General features: G+C 45.6%; 2 protein-coding genes across 3 annotated transcripts; both read left to right on the forward strand.

The window, feature by feature from the left end:
* The first annotated feature begins 1,756 nt into the window (after positions 1 to 1,756).
* Positions 1,757 to 5,279, forward strand: LOC119317753 (organelle RRM domain-containing protein 1, chloroplastic-like). 2 transcript variants are annotated; one of them, XM_037592250.1, is made up of 9 exons: positions 1,761 to 2,176; positions 2,276 to 2,373; positions 2,824 to 3,061; positions 3,153 to 3,250; positions 3,358 to 3,423; positions 4,015 to 4,086; positions 4,520 to 4,588; positions 4,673 to 4,779; positions 4,940 to 5,279. In XM_037592250.1, exons 1-9 carry the CDS (start codon positions 1,866 to 1,868, stop codon positions 5,045 to 5,047), a joined length of 1,167 nt encoding a protein of 388 aa, XP_037448147.1. In that variant the 5' UTR covers positions 1,761 to 1,865; the 3' UTR covers positions 5,048 to 5,279. The 2 variants fall into 2 exon arrangements, 1 of the variants encoding a protein (XP_037448147.1); XR_005153742.1 differs by lacking the exon at positions 4,940 to 5,279 and having other exon boundaries at positions 1,757 to 2,176; positions 4,152 to 4,588; positions 4,673 to 4,752.
* A 3,689-nt stretch (positions 5,280 to 8,968) lies between these two features.
* On the forward strand, positions 8,969 to 10,364 carry LOC119319589 (tryptamine benzoyltransferase 1-like). The gene is made up of 2 exons (XM_037594042.1): positions 8,969 to 9,340; positions 9,405 to 10,364. Exons 1-2 carry the CDS (start codon positions 8,969 to 8,971, stop codon positions 10,362 to 10,364), a joined length of 1,332 nt encoding a protein of 443 aa, XP_037449939.1.
* The last annotated feature ends 10,447 nt before the right edge of the window (positions 10,365 to 20,811 follow it).

The following is a 20,811-nucleotide window of genomic DNA, read 5'->3' on the forward strand; positions in this document are numbered from 1 at the left end:
TGATGAAATATTTAAATGCATGGCTACCAAGATGAAAACCAAGTATGAGAAGTACTGGGGTGATCCTGAAAAGATGAACAAGTATATATTCATTGCTGCCATCCTTGATCCAAGGTATATGGTTGATTGGTTGTTGTTCATTTGTCAAATATATATTCATTGCTGCCATCCTTCTAACTTGTCTTGTCTTGTCTTAATTCTTTATGCAAGGACCAAGGAATCTCATTTCTTTAAAGAGATGATTGAAGACACCTATGGCAGTATAATAGGTAATAGAATCTTGACATCTTCCCACAATGAATTTGTCTCTCTTTTTGGAGAATATAGAGAATTATATGGAACCAGTACTCCTAGCCGTCCTAGGGAATTAGCATCACAAGCTCGTCCTAGTGCAAATGCTTCTGAAAATTCTCTAGTGAGGTCACGATACAACCAGAAAAGAATGAGAGTTTGCGGAGAGGGTTGCACTAGCACAAATACCAGAACTGAATTAGACAAGTACCTAGCTGAGGACACAGAAGAGTTGACTGCTGAATTTGACCTTCTTGAATGGTGGAAGTGCAATGCTCCTCGCTTTCCCGTCCTTTCAAAAATGGCTCGTGATATACTAGCAATCCCCATCTCTACGCTTGCTTCTGAATCAGCTTTCAGCACTAGTGGTCGTATTCTCGATGACTTCAGAAGCTCTTTAACACCAGCAACACTGCAGTCGTTGATATGCACACAAGATTGGTTGCGTTCTAAGTGTATCAATGTTGAAGCTGATCTTGCTGAGTTGACCAGGCTGGAGGAAGGTATTTAAATGAATGTGTATTTCAATTACTTCAATGATCATGCAACATTAATGCTATTTAATTGATCATGCAATATTTCTGTTGTTTTTGTAGAAGTGGGTGCCATTCATTTAAATGATAATGTGACAATATCGATTGATTGATCTTCATGCATGGAGCTGGAGTGGAAAATTGCTGCCTGAAGCCCTGAAGTGATGAAACAAATGCCATTTTATCTCGATCTGCACCTTTTGTTTCTTTGTCGTGTGTTGCAATGTACTGTACTGAAGTTTGTTATCTCGAGCTGGAGCTGAACTTTGGTTGTTCCAGAATTTGCACTTTGTACTGAAGTTTTTTTATCTTGATGTACTGGGCATGTACTAGGGCCTTTCAAAAATGGCTCGTGATGTACTATTTACTAGCAATCCCCATCTCTATGTTCCAGAACTTTGCTTGTACTGGGCATGTTTAGTTCTGCTTGTGCTTGTACTGGACAAGTTTTTGTTCCAGAATTTCTTCGTGTGGTTTCACTGGACATGTACTAAATTAGTGCTCGTAGTTGTAATCGTAGTCTTCTACTAGATTGTTGTGCTCGAACATAAATTCTTACATGTTTCAGAATTTCTTCAAGTAGGTAACCAGGTTGTAGTTGTATTGGACAAGTACTAAATTTGTTTTTCCATGTGGCCAAACCATGTGTTGATTAAAAATTCGCGTCAACTTTGGTTATTTTGGTTATTACCGAAACCAAACCGAAAGCAAATGGTTATTACCGAAACCGAACCGTATCTATGTATAAAACCGTATAAACCGAAGTATAAAAACCGTATAAACCGAAAACTGTATAAACCGAACCGAATCAAACCGAAAAAATCGAATGCACAGGCCGAGCCTCAACATTCGAGGTTCTAAATTCATGATTAATTAAACAAGAAGAAAAAACTCTAGAGGGGTCTATGGGCTCACTGCTCGCATGCGGCCCACAGCTTCCACACCTCCACGAGATATTTCTCTCTTTCTCGGCCCACGGCGAAGCTCGTCATCTCCTTGCTAGCCGGTACCAGCCATTCCCGCGAGCTCCCACCTCTGGACATGGACGCCGTCCGCTCCCTCCTCCTAGGCGGCGGCCTCACTGTCTCCACCGCCACCGGCGCCACGGCCCAGGCCACCTCTATCCCACACATCTCCCCTTGTTCTCTTCCTTGGGCCACTCGCCGCCGCTTCCACCGCCTCGCCGCGGCCGCGTCACCTCACTCGCCGCTCCCCGCCTCTTCTACCCGCCCGCGTTGCTCCAGGTGGGTGGTGGTCATGGACGACCCGCCTGAGCCGGAGGGCGGGGGCGAGGTGTCCCGCGCGGAGGCCGTCGACTACTACGTTGCCACACTGGCCAGAGTGTTGGGAAGGTGACTCTACTACTTTTCCCTTCTGTATCCACTGGTAGTAGGTAGATTATCTCTTGTTTTTACTGCAATCTCTGATACCACCCAAAAAAACGTATGCAGTGAGCAGGAGGCGCAGATGTGCATATATGACGCGTCGTGGGACAGGAACTACGAATTCTGCTGCGAGATCGATGAGGAAGCGTCGAAGAAGCTTGCAAGTATGTTGTTGAATGGCTATGTCTGTGCAGAGCAATTGGCTATTTTTTTCAATGGAAGCTCCAATTCTAGGGCGATAGTTGCTTTCAGTTAATAGCGTAGCAGTCGATTCTGCTGGATTGTGATGAAAATAGAGTAACGCAAGTGACAATTGTACAAGTTTGATGATGACTGGAGTCGTTGCTTACTGTTCCATTCTCTGAATAATTCAGAATTGTGTATGTTGTAGTAGACATCAAACATGTGGTGGTAGTATGGTAGTAGACTAGTACACTTTGACCAATTTTATAGTGTCAGATTTTGTCGTACATATGACTGATTCACCGGGAAAGGAGCAACTTTGAATAACGAACGGGTAGTACTCATGAAAACATCTTGCTCATGAAAGCAAATCTTGAAGTATACATGCTTTGGACTTGTATATGTTATCTTATGATCTTTCAAATTTGCAGAGATGCCTGGGGTATTAGCTGTTAGGATGGTTAAGGGTGATGTGCCAGAGAAGGATAATCTCAGCTCGAGCCTCTCACCAGTTAACCTTGGAAGCTTCAGTGATGCTGCTTGTAACAACTCTTCTAGCGAGAAAAGTGAGTTTTGGCTTGTCCGAATGGAGAAGCCCGGGGTTGAAGTTGTGACAAAAGCACAAATGGTAGACCACTATACCCAGATCCTAGTGAAAGTATTGGGGAAGTATGTAGAGTATCATTGGCCACCTACTTAATACTTTGCTATATATGTGCCTATGAGTGATACAAATAATTGTTTATTTTCAACTTCCTAGTGAAAAGGATGCACAAGTCAGCATATATCACGTTTCATGGGAAGAGAATTATGGATTCTGCTGTCATATTGACGAACAATGTGCAAAGGAGCTAGCTGGTGAGCATCATGTGCTTTATCCTCCTGGGTAGATAATTCTTTCAGTATTTTATTTATTGGCAATTCTGCCTTTATTAAGATACCAACAATCTAGCTTCGTGCAACAGATGTTCCTGGAGTCATATCTGTTTTACCAGATTCAAACTTTGGATCAGACAAAAAAGATTACAGAGGTTCATATCATCCCTTCTGTTTCTGATGATCTCCCATTCATTTATATATGCCTGTACTTAAATCCTATCATCATGTTATTGATTTGTGTGAATATTGTGTGTTCCATTGCCAAGCAGAAATCTCTTGATGCAATTCAAGCTTTGAATATAAAATACTTATAATTTTTATTCTTTTTGTTCTCATTCCTCTGGTAGTTCTTTGATAGCAAAGTGCACTGCTGTCAGTTTACTCTTAACTCCAAAGTCCAAACCATCCAAGGCATGAGCAAGTCTTTTCTGAGGTTCATGCTCGGACATGATCCTTCTACCCTACTCCTTCTTGTCCTTTTTTGTTTTCTGTTGTTTTACTTGAAAACGAGGGATGCTACAACTATAAGGACATCATTTCTTGTTTCAAGCAATTTATTAGCCTGATGTCTTAATCTGATATAAACTTGACGTCTATTGATTCTTTTACATCTTACACTAACCAAGAGCATACCTAGTAAGTCTGGACTCTGGAGTACATTTACAGAACTTGATTTTTCTTTCCATGCTTCTAAGCAAGCTTGGTGAAAAGAGCCAGATTGTAAGGACTTCTTGTGGTTTCAGGTGATGATAGCTTGAAATCCTCAGAAGCTACTCAGGTGGCTGATGTCAAAACTAAAAGGCTCTTTGTTACAGGTAAAGGGCATCCGATATATTATCTATGTATTTAGCTTGTTTGTTTGATCACTTAAACCTTGCAGATGGACGATGCCCTCTGCCTTGTTCTGAAGTACTAGTCTTTGTGTCTTTTCTTTCAAAGGGAAGTTCAATCAATCAGTAAATTATATGTCCAATTTTCTGTACTGTAGAAATATAAGTAGTGTAGATCAGACAATTCAACCCTATTTGAGATCTAGTGTTGATATTTAAACGTGCTAAGCGCCACTTTTCATTCAATATAAAGAAAAGCTAGATTGGAACAAGTGAGTCTTGGACATGCGCTGAGATCACAAACTTCTGTTGCTCCTGTTTGTAACACAAATAACAGTTAAACATAATAAGTATATACAGTGGTAGAAAATCAGTTATATTTTGATTTTGGTGTCACTAATTTGGTCTAGTATGACAGGGCTTTCATTTTATACATCTGAGAAAACTCTGAGGGAAGCCTTTGAGCCATTTGGCGAGCTGGTTGAAGGTTTGTGATACTAGCAAGAAATGTTTGTGCCTAGCCATTACCCATTTTTTGGATACTGAATATCAAGGAACTACTTTATTGCAGTCAAGATAATAATGGACAGGATATCAAAAAGATCAAAAGGGTATGCCTTCATAGAATACACCACAGAAGAAGCTGGTGGTGCAGCTCTGAAAGCAATGAATGGAGAGGTAGCTGACAAAATTCTGTTTTACTTGTCGGAGAAATGGATGTATCTAGATGTATCTTCGTTCTAGATACATCCATTTTTATCCATTTGCGCGACAAGTAATTCCGGACGGAGGGAGTATGATTTATCTATTAAGCTTACGTCTATAATTCTATGTGCAGATAATAAACGGCTGGATGATAGTTGTTGACATTGCTAAAACCAAATCAAGAGACCAAAAGACCCCATTTGGCACTTCTAGTTTTCGGCCACGTTTTCACTCTAGATGAAGCTCTCGTTTACACAATTTGACAGCTAGATATTAGAGATTAAGTGACTAGTAGAAGGTTTAATGCCACAGTTTCGTGATCCGAGACTGTATTTTCATGTGAAATGCTTTTGTGATAGTTGAGGGAGATGATAGTGACTTCTCTTTAGTACGAGGTGCTCTCCAAGAAGATATGTAGATACAGTTCAAGTGTAAAAGTACCTGATATTCACCAAACCAATATGTTAACTTCAGATGTATTTCTATTAATAATAAGTAAATGCAACTTCCAAAAACATATTGTATGATACATTAAATATAAGGACTGTACTAACGCGCAGTCGTTCGGATTTTAAACAACAAATCAGGACGACCTAACTAGTGCGTGCATGCATGCGAGTCGGAGTGCATGCAGCCACTTTTCTTCACATGCATGTGATTACTAGTTTTTCTCTCTCTTCATGCACATCATGACTCTTAATACAATGCCTAATTATATGCATGCATGTAAGACAAAATTGATGACATCACTCTAGATTTTCTCATATTTTGAATTTTCAAAATGTTTTGTAGTTCAAATCATCGGTCCGATCGAAAAATTGTTTTCACATAAAAAATTCGGCACGACGAGACCTTCGAAACTAGATCCCATATTGATATGTTTCAACAACTTTTTTTTCTGAGGCAAAATGTTACCACGCCTGGGTATGCAAGTTATCACGTATATGGTACATAAATTACCACAATGTTTACATAGGCAAAATTCTGGCCATAAAAATGACTTCTTCCAGCTTTCTCCCCTGATTCCGGGCATAAAAAGTGCGGAAAAGCTAATGTCATTATAGATTGTTTTTGTTTTGAAATTTTAAAATGTTTTATAGCTCAGACCGCTTGTTAGATCCAAAATCTGTTTTTACAAAAAAAATCCGCCACGGCGAGACCATGTTTTTTTGGCATGGTTCGAATACTTTTTTTTGGGTCAAAAATTATCATGCCTTGGTTAAATAAGTTATCAGCTCTGCTATGCGTATATTACCGTGTTATTTACACAGATCCTACCAAACTTTGTTTTCATCAACTTTTGTTCACGAGTCAAAGTTATCGAGGTGTTTGTACCTAAATTATCAGGTCCGAGAGCCTATATTTACCATGTTATTTATACTGATGTTACCGGAGTATGTTTCCAAACAACTTTGTTACGCGAGTCAAAGTTATCGTGGTGTTTGTATCTAAGTTATCAGGTCTGAGAGTGTATATTATCATATTATTTACATGAGAAAGAAATTAGTGGTATGTTTTCAATAACTTTTTTTCACGGGTCAAAGTTATCATGGTGTTTGTACCTAACTTATTAGGTCCAGGAGACTATATTATCATGCTTATTACACAAAAAGTTACCGGTGGTATGTTTTTAACATCTTTTTCCCGAGTCAAAGTTATTGTAGTGTTTGTATCTAAGTTATCAAGTCCGAGGGCATATATTACCATGTTATTATTTACACAGATGTTACCGAAGTATGTTTTCAACAACTTTTTTTCACGGGTCAAAGTTACGTGGTGTTTGTACATAAGTTATCAAGTCCGGGAGTGTATATTACCATGTTATTTACAAAGAAAGTATATTTTCAACAACAACAAAAATTCACGTGTCAAAGTTATCGTGGTATTTGTACCTAAATTATCAGGTATGCGATGTATATATTACCATGCGATTTACAAAAATAAGTTACCAGGGGTGTTTTTAACAACTTATTTCCCGGGTTAAAATTACCCCTCGATGTTTATATGCAACTTATCAGCTCTGTGGTGCCTAAATTATCATGCTATTTATAAAGAAGTTATCGGTACTATATTTTCAACAACTTTTTTTTACGGGGCAGAGTTATCGTGGTGTTTGAACCTAAGTTATCATGTCCAGGAGCCTATATTATCATGCTATTTACACGAAAAGTTATCGGTGATATGTTTTTAACAACTTTTTTTCACGTGTCAAAGTTTTTGTGCTGGTTGTACCTAAATTATGAGGTCTTCGATGTGTATATTACCATGCGATTTACAAATAAGTTATCAGGGATGTTTTTCAACAACTTATTCCCCGGGTTAAAATTACCCCTAGGTGTTTGTATGCAAATTATCAGCTCCGTGATGCCTAAATTATCGTACTATTTACATAGAAGTTATCTGGGTTCGGATTTTAGCATTTTTGTAAATATAATAGGACATCTACTTGACACAAACTGCATCTATTGTCCCTCGGATTTATCTGTTGAAACTAAATTTACCTCTTAATTTACCCAAGCTGCATTTCACAAAGAGAGAATGGAACAATGAAAGTCTGATTTTTCTGAAAACTAATAGTAGACCTTGGCCTCATACACTTTCTTCAGATAAAAGAACACTAAAAAACAGAATTTTCTGGATTGAAATGATGCATTTGTACGCATGTTCTAGCTGTTACTGCCGCTGCTCATTTGGTATTCTAATTGGAAGCAAAGTGCAGTTGCTTCAGAGGTCAAATCTGTAATTTATTCAGAGGCCAAAAGTGCAGTCACTCCGTCACACGCAAGCTGCTGCAATTTCTTCAGAGGCCAAAACTGCCGTTGCTGCAACCGCTCCCTCAGACGCGCGAGGCGAGCAGCGGCACGACGGCTCCCTCTGCCGCCCGAGCGGCAGGCACCGGCGGTAATGATGGGCGGCGGATGCAGCCCGAGGTCGAGGCACATGCGGCGATGGTGGGCAGCGGATCCAGCCTGAGGTCGATGCAGCCGGCGGTGGTGGGCGCCTGGACTTCTCCCTCTCCCGTTTCTCTTCCTCTCACAGCCGGAGCTGGCTGAGCTCGGCCATGGCAGCCATGGCGCGGACGGAGCAGAATCTCGCGTGGATGGAGATGAAAGATTGAGGGGCTCGATTGGGGGCTGTACGGGTCGGAGGGAGATGGCAGCCGGCGGCGGCGCTCGCGGGATGGGCGGCGGCGGGCGTTCCGGTCGCTTGCAGGGAGCTTTCCTTTTCTCGTGCGTGACAGTGAAAGAAATTATCGAGCGGTTGCCTGCGTCCTACGTGGGGATCGAAGGGCCATCAGGTCGTACGCGCCTGTTGCAAACCACCAGTCGGCAGGATTTTAGCTTTGCCGTAAATATAAACATCAATAACTTCTTGAATTAATGAAACTTCAGGAAGATCAAATGTTTCAGATTCGGATCCAGCTGATATCAAATTAAGTTTCAAGTCTTCCAATATATGATAAATTTCTTGTGACCAATTAATGAGAGAGTGATGCCCATCAGAGAGACAATTCTGACGTCGCCAGCCTGGTATATATGGTGGAGGAGAAGGCAAAATGTTCATGCAGAATCCATGCACTTCAGTTCAGGTTCTAGTATCAAGCTTTTTCAAGGTCGGAAGGAAAGAATCACAGCCAAAAACGAGCACCTGGTGTGGGACGTCGGAAGGCTATGTTGCTGTCAATGTTGATGCTAATTGCTACTGTAAATACTGTATGATGTAAACTTGGGATCAGGAGATGTGAGCTTGGGATCCAGAGCTTCGGGGGTGGTGATCAGAGATGGCAAGGGACGGTTTTTGGCGGCAAAGGTTATCCCTTTCGCTCTTGATGCTGCTTCAGCGGAAGCCCAGCCGGTCCTTGATGGCATACATCTAGCTAATCGTGTCCCTCAACTTCAAGCCTGTTGCAACCTATTGATTGTGATACATATAGCACTAGTTAAGCGCAGTGTTCATGTCAGATATTCCATATGGAAGTCGCAGAACCATCTTACCATCTACTCCCTCCGTTCCAAAATAGATGACTCAACTTTATACTAAGTTTAGTACAAAGTTGGGTCATCTATTTTGGAACGGAGGGAGTATATATCTCAACAAAGCCAACTCTATTATAACGTGAGTTGAAATGGAGACGACTTACCCGGAAAAGAAAAGAAAAGAAATGGAGACGACCGCCAGCAAGATGGTGAAGCCGGTGTACTCGGCGCCGCACCCGCTCGCAGGCGAGATGATCCCGCTGACGCTCTTCGACCGCGCCGCCATGGACATCTTTGTTTCCCTCATCCTCGTGTACCCCGCGCCGACTCCGTCCAACGAGGCGCTCATGGAGGGCCTGCGCAGGGCTGTCGCGCCGTACCCTCACCTGGCCGGACGGCTCGCCGTCGACCGCTCAGGCAGGCGTTCCATCCACCTCAACAACGACGGCGTGCTTGTCCTGGACGCCGAGGTCCCTGTCGATATGGCGAGCGTGGTCGCCGACTGCTGCTTTACCGCCACCACCGAGGGCCTGTACCCTGGACTGCCGCCGCCGGGGGTAACTAGCTTCATCAGTAGGACAATGTCGGTCGGACACCGGCAAACTAACAGTTGGCACGCAGGAGAACATCGGGGCGGCGCTGCTGCAGATCAAGCTGAACCGGTACAAGTGCGGCGGCCTCGTGATCGGCATCATCCACCACCACCACGCGGCCGACGGCCACTCCTTCAGCAACTTCCTCACCACCTGGGCCAGCGCAGTTCGCCAAGCCAGCGACTTCACCGCCCCGTCCCCTTCCCTCGACCGCGCGGCGACCGCCGTGCCTCGGAGCGTGCCGACACCGGCGTTCGACCACCGGTGCACCGAGTTCAGCGGAGAAGAAGACGGCTGTCGTAGCTCCTCCTACTCCCACCCCACGTGCAAGATCAAGAATCTCACGCTGCGCTTCACGGCCCAGTTCGTCACAGAGCTCAAGGCCCGCGTCGGCGCCCCATGCAGCACGTTCCAGTGCCTTCTCGCGCACGTGTGGAAGAAGATCACGGCGGCGCGCCGCCTGAAGCCCGACGAGTTCACGCAGGTCAGGGTGGCCGTGGACTGCCGGGGCAGGGCCAACCATGCCGTCCCGCCGGACTTCTTCGGGAACATGGTGCTGTGGGCATTCCCGAGGCTCCAAGTCCGGGACGTCCTGGGCTGGACCTACGGCGGCGTGGTAGGTGCCATCCGCGACGCCATTGGGCGCGTCGACGCCGCGTACATCCAGTCGTTCGTGGACTTCGGGAGCTTGGCGGACGTGAACCGAGAGGAGCTCGCGGCCACGGCGCCAACCTCCGGCACGATGCTCTGCCCGGACCTGGAGGTGGACAGCAGTCTGGGTTTCAGGTTCCACCAGATTGACCTCGGCCATGGGCCGCCATCCGCGTTCCTCATGCCGGACTTGCCCGTCGAGGGGCTCATGACGTTTGTGCCATCGTGCTCAGCCAAGGGCGGCGTCGACGTCCACATGGCCGTCGCCGAGGGTCACGTCGCGGCGCTTGAGCATATATGCTACTCCTTGGACGAAAGAGCTAAACCGAAGTTGTAAAATGCTGCATTAGTTTTGAAGGTCGCTTTGCACACTCTCACTATCTCCAAAGTTTGTGATTATTCCATTTTCCTTTTCGGATATATACATCTAACTTAACAACGCTGTGGATTGCAAAGCTAAGTTTTATTTCGTCAATTTGTTCAGGTGTAAATGGTACTGATATAGATGATCGACCATCCTATCATGAAATAAATGTGTTATTATTCGATCTGACCTGACAAGACAAATACGATCTAGAGGGTGGTTGGGGTAAAAACAACTTCTCTATCCAAATTGGTATCCATATCTAGGTAGCTGCAGCATCCAGTTATCCGAATCCGCAAGACAATTTTTTCTTAATGAAACTTCTTTAGTTGAACGCGAATTGGAGCTTGTTTCACTGAAGTCAGAAAAATATGAAAATATTGGATAATTACAGATGATATCGATATCTGACCCAACCAGTCAGAATCTGTTAGCAACAATTTCTGCATTCACATTGGTTTCAGGAATATCCCTACATGATTGTGAATATGGCCACGGAAATATGATTTCTGGGAAACTCGTATGTATCCACCACAGCCGTAAAACCCAACTGTTCATGTTAAGTTTTCTTCTTCTTCCATATTGATGGTTGTACAGGTGCATATAGGTGCCGGCATCGAGCGATTTAATACCAAATTGCAGTTCTACACTGACGCTATGCGGCGTCGCATGCTCAGCCAATAATCTCCTTCCAACGCAGTGAGTACCACTTTAATGATGCTTGAATTTACCCACTATTATGTCATGTCCACCTATTTAGACAGGGAGAGGTACTGCTCTCTTCTCCTGTCCCCCATTGTTCCCACTTCCCACCCATCTTCGTGTTCCCTTCTCGCAGCCCTCTACTCTTGCACGACTACCCAACCAACATTTATTCTTTGATTTGAGATATGCAACTACTTTGCTGAATTTACTGCTGAATACCTTTATGCCCGTTAAGTAGAAGGAAATGTCAGTTAACTTGAAGGTCGACGTGTTTTAAGTAGTAGAGCCTTTTCTGTTTTAAATGCTGTTATATTTGTATTTATGGAAGGAACACAATCATATCATGACTCTTTCCCTCTCATGACTGCGGCAGCTAGGGCACTCCACAAAGATATGTAGATACAGTTCAAGTGTAAACCAACCTGAAATTTACCAAATCAATATGATATATTCCGATGCCCCATTGTTCACATGATCATGAACAGACCTCTCATGTGATGTATTTCTATCAACAACAAAAAATGTAACCCTTCCAAAAAAGAAAAACGATATATTCAATATAAACAACAGTAACTTACTGAATCAAACTTCAGGAAGATCAAATGTTTCAGGTTCGGAACCAGCTGATATCAAATTAAGTTTCAAGTCTTCCAACATATGATAAATATCTTCGCTTTCTGTGTGTAACTTGTCTGCAGTGACAAAGGAATGTAAACTGCCATCAACCTCGATCCAGCTGAGCCCAGGCTTCTTCACCACCCTATGCTCCTCCATCCTGCTTCTTGTCCTCTTCAAGTCGTCCCATTGACCAGCACGTGCATAGGCGTTTGATAGCAAAATATATGAGCTGCCATGGCTTGGCTTTGTGTCTGCCAACTTCTGGGCAGCAACCTCTGCCATGTCGACATTGCCATGGGTTTGGCAAGCAGCTAGTAGTGAGCTCCACATCACAAAGCCCTGCTCTTCTGGTAGACTGCTAGCGAGGTTGAAGGCTTCTTCCAAGAACCCAGCACGACCAAGAAGATCCACCAAGCAGCCATAGTGCTGGATCGATGGCCTGATACCCATGTTGCGCATTAGGTTGAAGTACCTAAAACCTTCATCAACAAGACCACCATGGCTGCAGGCATTCAAGACGGCCACGAAGGTGACACCATTCGGCTTGACGCCCAATTGCCTCATCTCGGCAAACAATTTCAGTGCCATCTCTGGGTGACCATGTGCTGCGCAACCCCCGATGACAGAGGTCCAGTGCTCCACATTCTTGCTGATGACGCTTGAGAAGCATTGGTATGCCGCACCCATGCACCCACACCTTGTGTACATGTTGATCAGAGCAACACCAAGAGCACCATCCAGTGAGAACTCCTGCCGGATTACATAACCATGTGCGGTCCTCCCAAGTCCAAGTAGACCGAGACTGCGAACAGCAGATACAAAGCCAACCATCGTGGCCTCATCTGGCGTCAAACCATAAACCTCTGTCATCTCAGAAAACAACTCCACTGCCTCTTGAGCCCACCCATGACTAACGAAACCAGCCATAACAGTATTCCAAGAAGACACATTCCGCTCCGGCATTTCCGCAAACACCTCCCAGGCGGCATCCAAATCGCTGGCTCTGACAAGGCCGTCAAGAAGCACGTTCCAAGAAACCAACGTCCTCTCAGGCATTCCATCAAACACCTTCCGCGCGTCACCCAGGCGGCCGAGCCGCGAGTAGACACGGGCGAGGGAGGTGGAGGCGTAGACGCCGGAGACGGAACTAGGGAGGCCGGACTTGAAGAGGAGGGCGTGGATCTGCTCGGCTTCGGCCGCCGCCGTCAGCAGCCGCGCGCAGGCCGCGAGGGCGGGCAACAGGGCGGGGTTGGCGCCGAGGGAGTGCCCAGCGATGTGGTGCACGCGGAAGGCGCGGAGAGCGGCGTCTCCCGGGGGCGGCGCGGCGCGGCATCGGATGGTTGTAGCGCGTTTGAAAGGCGCGGGCTTCCGCGGGAGAAGGGGTGTATCGGGGAAGAGTAGAGTGCAAACGAAGGGGCTCATGGGGGACTACCACACTGTACTACCATGGGCATGTGGTGGTTAGTCCGGTCCTCTTATGATTCTGCGTAGCTGTGTACTAATGTTTTCTTCTTCGAGGCCAATGTATACTCCACATGAAGAGATCTTCTGGCTCCTTCAATCTCCTAGGTCAAGACCACCCACCACGATGCGCTGCACTCCTTCTGGATGCTCTGTGGCGCTAGGGTTCTTCGCCTGTCTTGCGGAAGCCTAAGGTTTCCGAGGAGAGGGTCGTGATGGCCAATCAGGATGAATCGGAAGGATCGAATCGTGGGAAAGAACATGTGGAGAACTTGCTGAGTCGGTTGGACCTCCATGAGAATGAAGAGGAGAATTTTGTTTGAGGGGAAGAATTCAAGGACAAAATGGTAGAGACCAAGTGGCTTGCAATTACAAAGGCACACACTTCAGAAAGCTTTAGTCCTCCAGCTTTGTACTCGGACAAGAGATCAACTTGAAACCCTGCCAGAGAGGTCCACTGGCGTAAGATCACCGACAACTTGTTCATGATCCAATTCAGATGTCTTGGTGATTGGATCTTGACTGATGATTTGTGCAATATTTCTAAGAACGTTCTTGTTGGGTACATGTTTTTTTGAGGCCACTATTCGAGCAAGGTTGTTGGTTCTGATGCTGTTGTTTCTCTTGATGCGGTGCAACTCGACTCCATCAAACTTTTGTTCGAGCTCTCGGACAGTTGCATAGTAGGCTGCCATTTTGTGATCTTTTATGTCGAATGTTGTCGATGTTATTGATCAATGGTATCATCCGACGATAATTGTGGGGATTAGTACGTGTGGAGATCGTTGAAGTGATTTAGCACACAGAGATAAGATTTAGACATCTTCGGGCCACATGAAGCATCATCCGGTAATAGCCATACATGCTGTTTGTGGCCAGGTCTTATTCCGTATGCTCATGAGGGAGCCACATTATGAGTTGGATCCCCTCTAGTTCTCTCTGTTCTTCTTCTCTCTTGGGCGCCTTGCCCCTCTTTATACAAGTTGAAGGGGCCAGCTTACATGTAAAGTCCTAGTAGGATACAAACTAGTCTCACCTTTATTACAAGCCAGATATTAGTCTGGGTCTTATTCAAACAGTTGGAGCCGGCCTTCTGGGCCACGTTTTACCTCTATGAGGGTACCCGTGTCCTGAAGGAAATATGCCCTAGAGGCAATAATAAAGTTGTTATTTTATATTTCCTTATATCATGATAAATGTTTATTATTCATGCTAGAATTATATTAACCAGAAACTTGATACATGTGTGGATACATAGACAAAACATCGTGTCCCTTGTAACCCTCTACTAGACTAGCTCGTTAATCAAAGATGGTTAAGTTTCCTAACCATAGACACGTGTTGTCATTTGATGAACGGGATCACATCATTAGGAGAATGATGTGATGGACAAGACTAAGGGAGTCCTGGATTAGGGGGTCCTCGGGTGTCCAGGCTATTTGATAAGGGCCGGATTGATGGGCCGTGAAGATACAAGCAGAAGACTTTCCCCCGTGTCTGAGTAGGACTCCTATATGCGTGGACGGCAAGATTGGTGTCCGGATATGTTATTTCCTTCCCCCACAAACCGACTCTATACAATCCTAGGCCCCTTTGTTGTGTATATAAACTGGAGGGTTTAGTCCGTAGAGGCTATCAGAATTCTCATAGGCTAGACAACTAGGGTTTAGCCATTACGATCTCGAGGTAGATCAACTCTTGTAACTCCTATACTCATTGAATACAATCAAGCAAGACGTAGGGTTTTACCTCCATTAAGAGGGCCCGAACCTGGGTAAACATTGTGTCCCCCTTTGTCCCTTGTTACCATCGATCCGCAGACGCACACTTCGGGACCCCTTGCCCGAGATCTGCCAGTTTTGACACCGACATTGGTGCTTTCATTGAGAGTCTCGTCGTGTTGTCGACAGCGGAATCGATGGCACATCTCGTCATCAACGACGACGTTGTTTCTAGGGAGATCTTTATCCCTGGCCAACTCTTTGTGTTTGGCGGCTTCACGCTACGTGCCAACTCGACCGGCCACCTTGAGAAGGTCGAAAGCTATGCCCCTGGTCATCAGATCAGGTTTGGAAGCTTGAACTACATCACTTGTAACACCCCGGATGTAACTTGCCATATTTGTAACTCCGACTCTTGCCATTTCCGGCTTTAAGTTATGAGTTTCCCTTCATGGTTGGGTTTTGTCTTCGTTTTGCATTTTGTTCATGCCATGCATATCATATCATGTCATCATGTGCATCTCATTTGCATACGTGTTCGTCTCATGCATCCGAGAATTTCCCCCATTGTCCGTTTTGCAATCCGACACTCCTACGTGCACCGGCGCATCCCTCTTGTCTCATTTCATGAGCGGGTGTTAAACATTCACGGAATGAACCAATATTTGCCAAGTGTCCTTGGTACACCACCAGTAGACCACCTGTCAATTTTCGTGCTATTTAGAGTCCGTTTGATGTCCAACGGTTAACCGGGTAACCGCGGTAGCCTTTTGTGTGTTGCAGCCCAACACCCCTCCAAAACGGCCCAATAACCCATCTAAACCACTTCCAGGTCCTTCGTCGTCAGATCACGATCGTGTGGGAGAAAACTACACTCCATTTGGACACTCCTACCTCCTCCTACCTATAAATATGTCTTCTTCCCCGAATTTCTCGTCCAAACCCTAGATCCACATCCCCCGTCGCCGCCGGACACGTTCGGATCGGGCCGAACGCGTCCGCCCCGCCGCCTCAACCACTCCCATGTTGCCACGTGTCCCGACCGTCGTTCTCTCCGCCGCTGGCCCGACGAGCCCGGATCGGGCCTGCCCGGCCCATCGCCGCCGCCGCGCCGCCCCCGCGCGTCCCCGCCGCCTGGAGCCTCCTCTCCGCCGCCGCCCAGATCCCGCACCGCCCGCCTCCCACGCCGACCAGCTCCGCCGGCGCCGCTAGGTTCCTCCACCAGCGCCGCTCGACCACCGCGCCCGCGGGCCCGAGCCTCCTCCGTCGGATGCCGACGAGCTCCTACCCCGCCGGTGCCTCTCCTCCACAAGCTCCGGCGAGCTCCCTTGCCTGGATCCAACCACCGCGACCTCCATCTCCGGCCAACCTCGGGATCCGTGCGAACCCTAGATCCAGTTTCGGTTGAGGTTGACCCCGTTTTCCCTCTAAGTCCTTTTTCTGCAACATTTTATGCCCCTGTTCATCATGCCATATCTCCGTGACCGTAGCTCCGCTTCATGCGCATGATATATCAAAATGTTCATTGTGAGATGCTCTTCATTTCATTCCATTGTGGCATGCTTGTTTGAGTACATCTTAATGTCCAAATCATTGATGCAAGAGTGCTATAAAATGTTTACTTCCGCTACTTATCAGATTATGATGTTTTGTCATTTTTGCCACATTTGACATGTGCTTCATATGGGAATGAGCTCTACATGTGTTTTGAACTATGTCATGCCTTATTTACAGAGGTGCTTGCCATGTTTTTTTGTGATCAATGTGGTGACTAGCACAAGCATGCAAACTAGGCTTCGTGATATTGTTGTTTTCAAGGACTTCGAATTTTGCTAAGTCCTTGTTCTGCTGTTATTTTATGCCATGTAAACTTGATGCTACCGTGAGATCTATGCTTGTTTTGAGTATCTTAAGTAAGGGTGTTTTGGACATATGATTATGCTCTATCCATCCATGCCCCTGTTTGCAATTATGGAGTGCCCTAGCATGTCTTAATCTTGCTCTACTTTTGCTATAAAATGTTCCTGGCAGGTTGTTTACATGTTAATCATTTTTGTCATGGTTGTTACTAGTGACCCATGCATGCTATGAACTTTCTCTTGCCATGGTTAGCTTCATGAACATGTCATCTTGATGATGCTATGCTTGTTTTGTCATGCAATGCTTTGTGGTGAGTGATTTGAGCTCGCAATGATGCCTTCATAATTTTGTTTATGCCATGCTCTGTTTTCTGCTAAGTCTAAAACTTGCTATGTTTACATGGGTGCCATCATATCTTCTGTGCCTTTTTGGCTCATGATCAGTAAGAGACTTTTGTTCTATGCATTTAGTAGATTCATGCCATGCCTTTGTTTGCTATGATATGTTCCTGTAGCATGTTGTTTGCTTGCTTTAAACATTGCTTCTTGATGTTATTTCTGGCATGTTGTATTTTCACTAAGTCTGTGAAGCTGATATCTTTTGCACTTTTGCCATGCTTGTTTGAACCTGCTCTTTTGTGATTTAGCCGTAGCTTAGTGTTCATGTTTTGTCAAGAATCTTGTGTACATAACTGACATATACTTTGTTGTTATGTTGGAGTGCAGTAGCTTAGTTTCTTGTGGCAATCTAGATGGCATCGTGCTGTTAATCACAGAATTGTGCCTTTCTTGTTTTGCTTGCCATTTGCAAACCGTGCATCCATTTCCGGCGATCTTTATATCGATTTCGACTGAAATCATTTCATCTTTCCAACGACACACTTGGTTTGCCAAGTTGATGCTTTGTTCATTCTTTCCCTTCCGAAGCACGCATATGCATTGCATATCATGTCTTGCATATCATGCCATGTTTTGCATCATGTTGCTTGTGCATTGCACCATGATTGATTGTTGGTCCTTAGCTTGTGTTCTTGCTTTGGGTAGAGCCAGGAGACAAGTACGTGATCGAGGAACCTGTTGAGTACGCTAACGAGGATCAAGCTTTCGACAACTCTGAGAACTTTGCAGGCAAGATGACCATACCCTCGAAATCACTTCTATCTTTGCTTGCTAGTTGTTCGCTTTATTGCTATGCCGCGCTACCTACCACTTGCTATATCATGCCTCCCATATTGCCATGTCAAGCCTCTAACCCACCTTTCGTAGCAAACCGTTGTTTGGCTATGTTACCGCTTTTGCTCAGCCCCTCTTATAGCGTTGCTAGTTGCAGGTGAAGATGAAGTTTGTTCCATGTTGGAACATGGATATTGTTGGGATATCATTACTATATCTTATTTAATTTAATGCATCTATATACTTGGTAAAGGATGGAAGGCTCGGCCTTTTGCCTGGTGTTCTGTTCCAGTCTTGCCGCCCTAGTTTCCGTCATACCGGTGTTATGTTCCTTGATTTTGTGTTTCTTATGCGGTTGGGTGTTATGGGAACCCCTTGACAGTTCGATTTGAATAAAACTCTTCCAGCAAGGCCCAACCTTGGTTTTACCATTTGCCTACCTACCACCATATACCTTCCCTTGGGTTCTACAGACTCAAGGGTCATCTTTATTTTAAACCCCCCTGGGCCAGTGCTCCTCTGAGTGTTGGTCCGCACTAGAGTCCTTTGCAGCGCCACCTTGGGGAAATTCGAGGGTTGGTTTTAGTTGTACGGAGTGCTCATCCGGTGTGCCCTGAGAACGAGATATGTGTGACTCCTATCGGGATTTGTCGGCACGTCGGGTGGCTTTCCTGGTCTTGTTTTACCATTGTCGAGATGTCTTGTAACCGGGATTCCGAGACTGATTGGGTCTTCCCAGGAGAAGGAATATCCTTCGTTGACCGTGAGAGCTTGTGATGGGCTAAGTTGGGACACCTGTCGTGGAATTGGCATGACAGATGTCCTCGTTGAAAGGACTTAGTCGCGAGGCCAACGCACCTATGTGGTAGCTCGAGAGGGGTTGAGTGGAACGAGAGACGCGAGGTTTTACCCAGGTTCGGCCCCTCACGGTGGAGGTAAAAGCCTACGTCCTGCTTTGTTGATATTGATGATGATGATCACGATTACAAAGGAGCTCTATCTTGAGAGCTATTGAGTTGTCTGTCTAAATCTAACTTGTCCAACTCGTGGAACTTGTGAATCTTGTCCCTCTTGGGGAGCCCTGCCCCTCCTTATATATGTTGAAGGGGCGGCTTACATGACTAGTCCTATTAGGATTAGGATTACTCTATTACAAGTGGAGTCCTAGTTTTGCTTCCTTTGTAAGGGAATATTCCTTATGCCTTTTCTCTTAAGCCGACCCACCATAATACGATCCGGCCTTCCATGAACCGCCCATTGGGCCACCAGGTCTTGTCGCTCCTCTGACCCGCCTGCCGGGTTACCAATGAGTCACTAGGCCCAGCCAGGTCATCAGTGAGTGGAGAGATCCGGGTGGGTCACTTCGTGAGTCGCCAAGTTAGGGCGGGTTACTAGTGAGTCACTAAATCCGGCCAGGTCATACCACGGGGTATGTCATGGAATTGTCACGGCAGATGTCCTCTTGCAAGGACTTAATCATGGAGCCATCGCAACTAGGAAGCTTAAAGGGGTTAATCGGGACAAAGGACACGCGAGGTTTATACTAGTTCAGCCCCTTGCGGTGAAGGAAGGCCTACGTCTAGTTGGGTTGGTATTGCTTGAGGTTTCGATGACCAGTGAGCGAGATACACTATGCCCGGTTCTCGATTGGTTGTTTCTTGCCCTAAGCCACCGGCGGGTCGTTCCCTTATATACACGGGTTGACGCCCTGCGGCCTACAGAGTCCCGGCCGGCTCATAAACAGTGTCCGGCTCGGTGACTAGTTACCTCTACCTTATGTTACAAGTCATGCCATTACGGCGGTTTGTCTCTATGGGCCTTAAGCTCTATGAACCGCCATCCTCACGCCGGGTCTTGGGCTTCCTTTATGATGAGTCTTCTTTGCATAACCCGGCCCCTCCTGGCCGACTTACTCAAATAGTTATATCCCCAACATTAGGCCCCAGATTGATTTGGACCGGTTCATGTCAATCTTAAAATACCTTAAGAATCAGTCCTTCTGTCTTCTGTCCGTGAAAAGGTCATAACCCATTGTGATGTCATCTTCTGGATCTGGGTTAACCCACCGTGACATCATCTTTTAATTAAATCCTTATCTTATTTCATCATATCTTCAACGGATCTTTGCCTTAACTGACCATCCTGAAAATCGAGGCGTCGGGGTCGTTGTAAAATGATATTCCGTCTCCTCGTTTCTCGTGCCGTCTTGGTCGGCCCCTCCTTATAAATAGATGCGACCTAAGTCTTTTTCATTTCCTTCAGTCATCTTCCTCCTCGCACCTCCTTCTTTGCTGCTCAAGCTCCGCCGCTGCCGCCGTCGACCCCCTCGTCTTCACCGACTCAGGTCGCTGCATCACCCTGATTCTGACCAAAAAACGACGGCGGCCCTCCGCAGTTCTTCCGCATATGTGAGTTCCTCTTTTCCCCCTTCTCAGATCTGCATTGAAACCGTCTTGAGTTCATCGTCGTTCATCGCCGCCCGATGCAAACCTCCATTAGTTCTCACCTCCAATGCCTTGTTTAGATTATAAAAACAACTTAGAACTGCTGCAGAAAATGTTTGTGCTTATCCTGTATGAGAACAGATCTCATTTCCCTTGTTTTGGAAGCCCTCCGCGAGTATATGAACTTCTCTGTACTATTTTAGGTCTAGAAATATTTTCCTTTCCAGAGCATCGTTTGATCCAAAATAATGATTGCAACTTGTGAAACCTGTCTGTTTCACACTTAGCCAAAAAATTGCGTCTGTTGACTCTGTTTCAGCCATAGTAGTCCGTGTAGCCGGTTTAAGATAATATCGGCTGTCAGCACCGCTTGCCTCTGGCGACTTAAGAAAACCTTAATCATCTTTAATACCTGCAGCTGTTAAACATTATCACATAG

This window comes from Triticum dicoccoides, chromosome 6A, assembly GCF_002162155.2.
Source record: "Triticum dicoccoides isolate Atlit2015 ecotype Zavitan chromosome 6A, WEW_v2.0, whole genome shotgun sequence".
NCBI lineage: Eukaryota > Viridiplantae > Streptophyta > Magnoliopsida > Poales > Poaceae > Triticum > Triticum dicoccoides.

What these genes read in the sequence shown, in the direction of transcription:
- LOC119317753 (XM_037592250.1), top strand. Translation starts at nt 1,866, where the DNA reads ATGGACGCCGTCCGCTCCCTCCTCCTAGGCGGCGGCCTCACTGTCTCC. An exon ending in AGCGTCGAAGAAGCTTGCAA is followed by an intron (nt 2,374 to 2,823) that starts GTATGTTGTTGA and finishes TCAAATTTGCAG; the next exon opens with AGATGCCTGGGGTATTAGCT. An exon ending in TGAAAGCAATGAATGGAGAG is followed by an intron (nt 4,780 to 4,939) that starts GTAGCTGACAAA and finishes TTCTATGTGCAG; the next exon opens with ATAATAAACGGCTGGATGAT.
- LOC119319589 (XM_037594042.1), top strand. Translation starts at nt 8,969, where the DNA reads ATGGAGACGACCGCCAGCAAGATGGTGAAGCCGGTGTACTCGGCGCCG. An exon ending in CTGGACTGCCGCCGCCGGGG is followed by an intron (nt 9,341 to 9,404) that starts GTAACTAGCTTC and finishes GTTGGCACGCAG; the next exon opens with GAGAACATCGGGGCGGCGCT.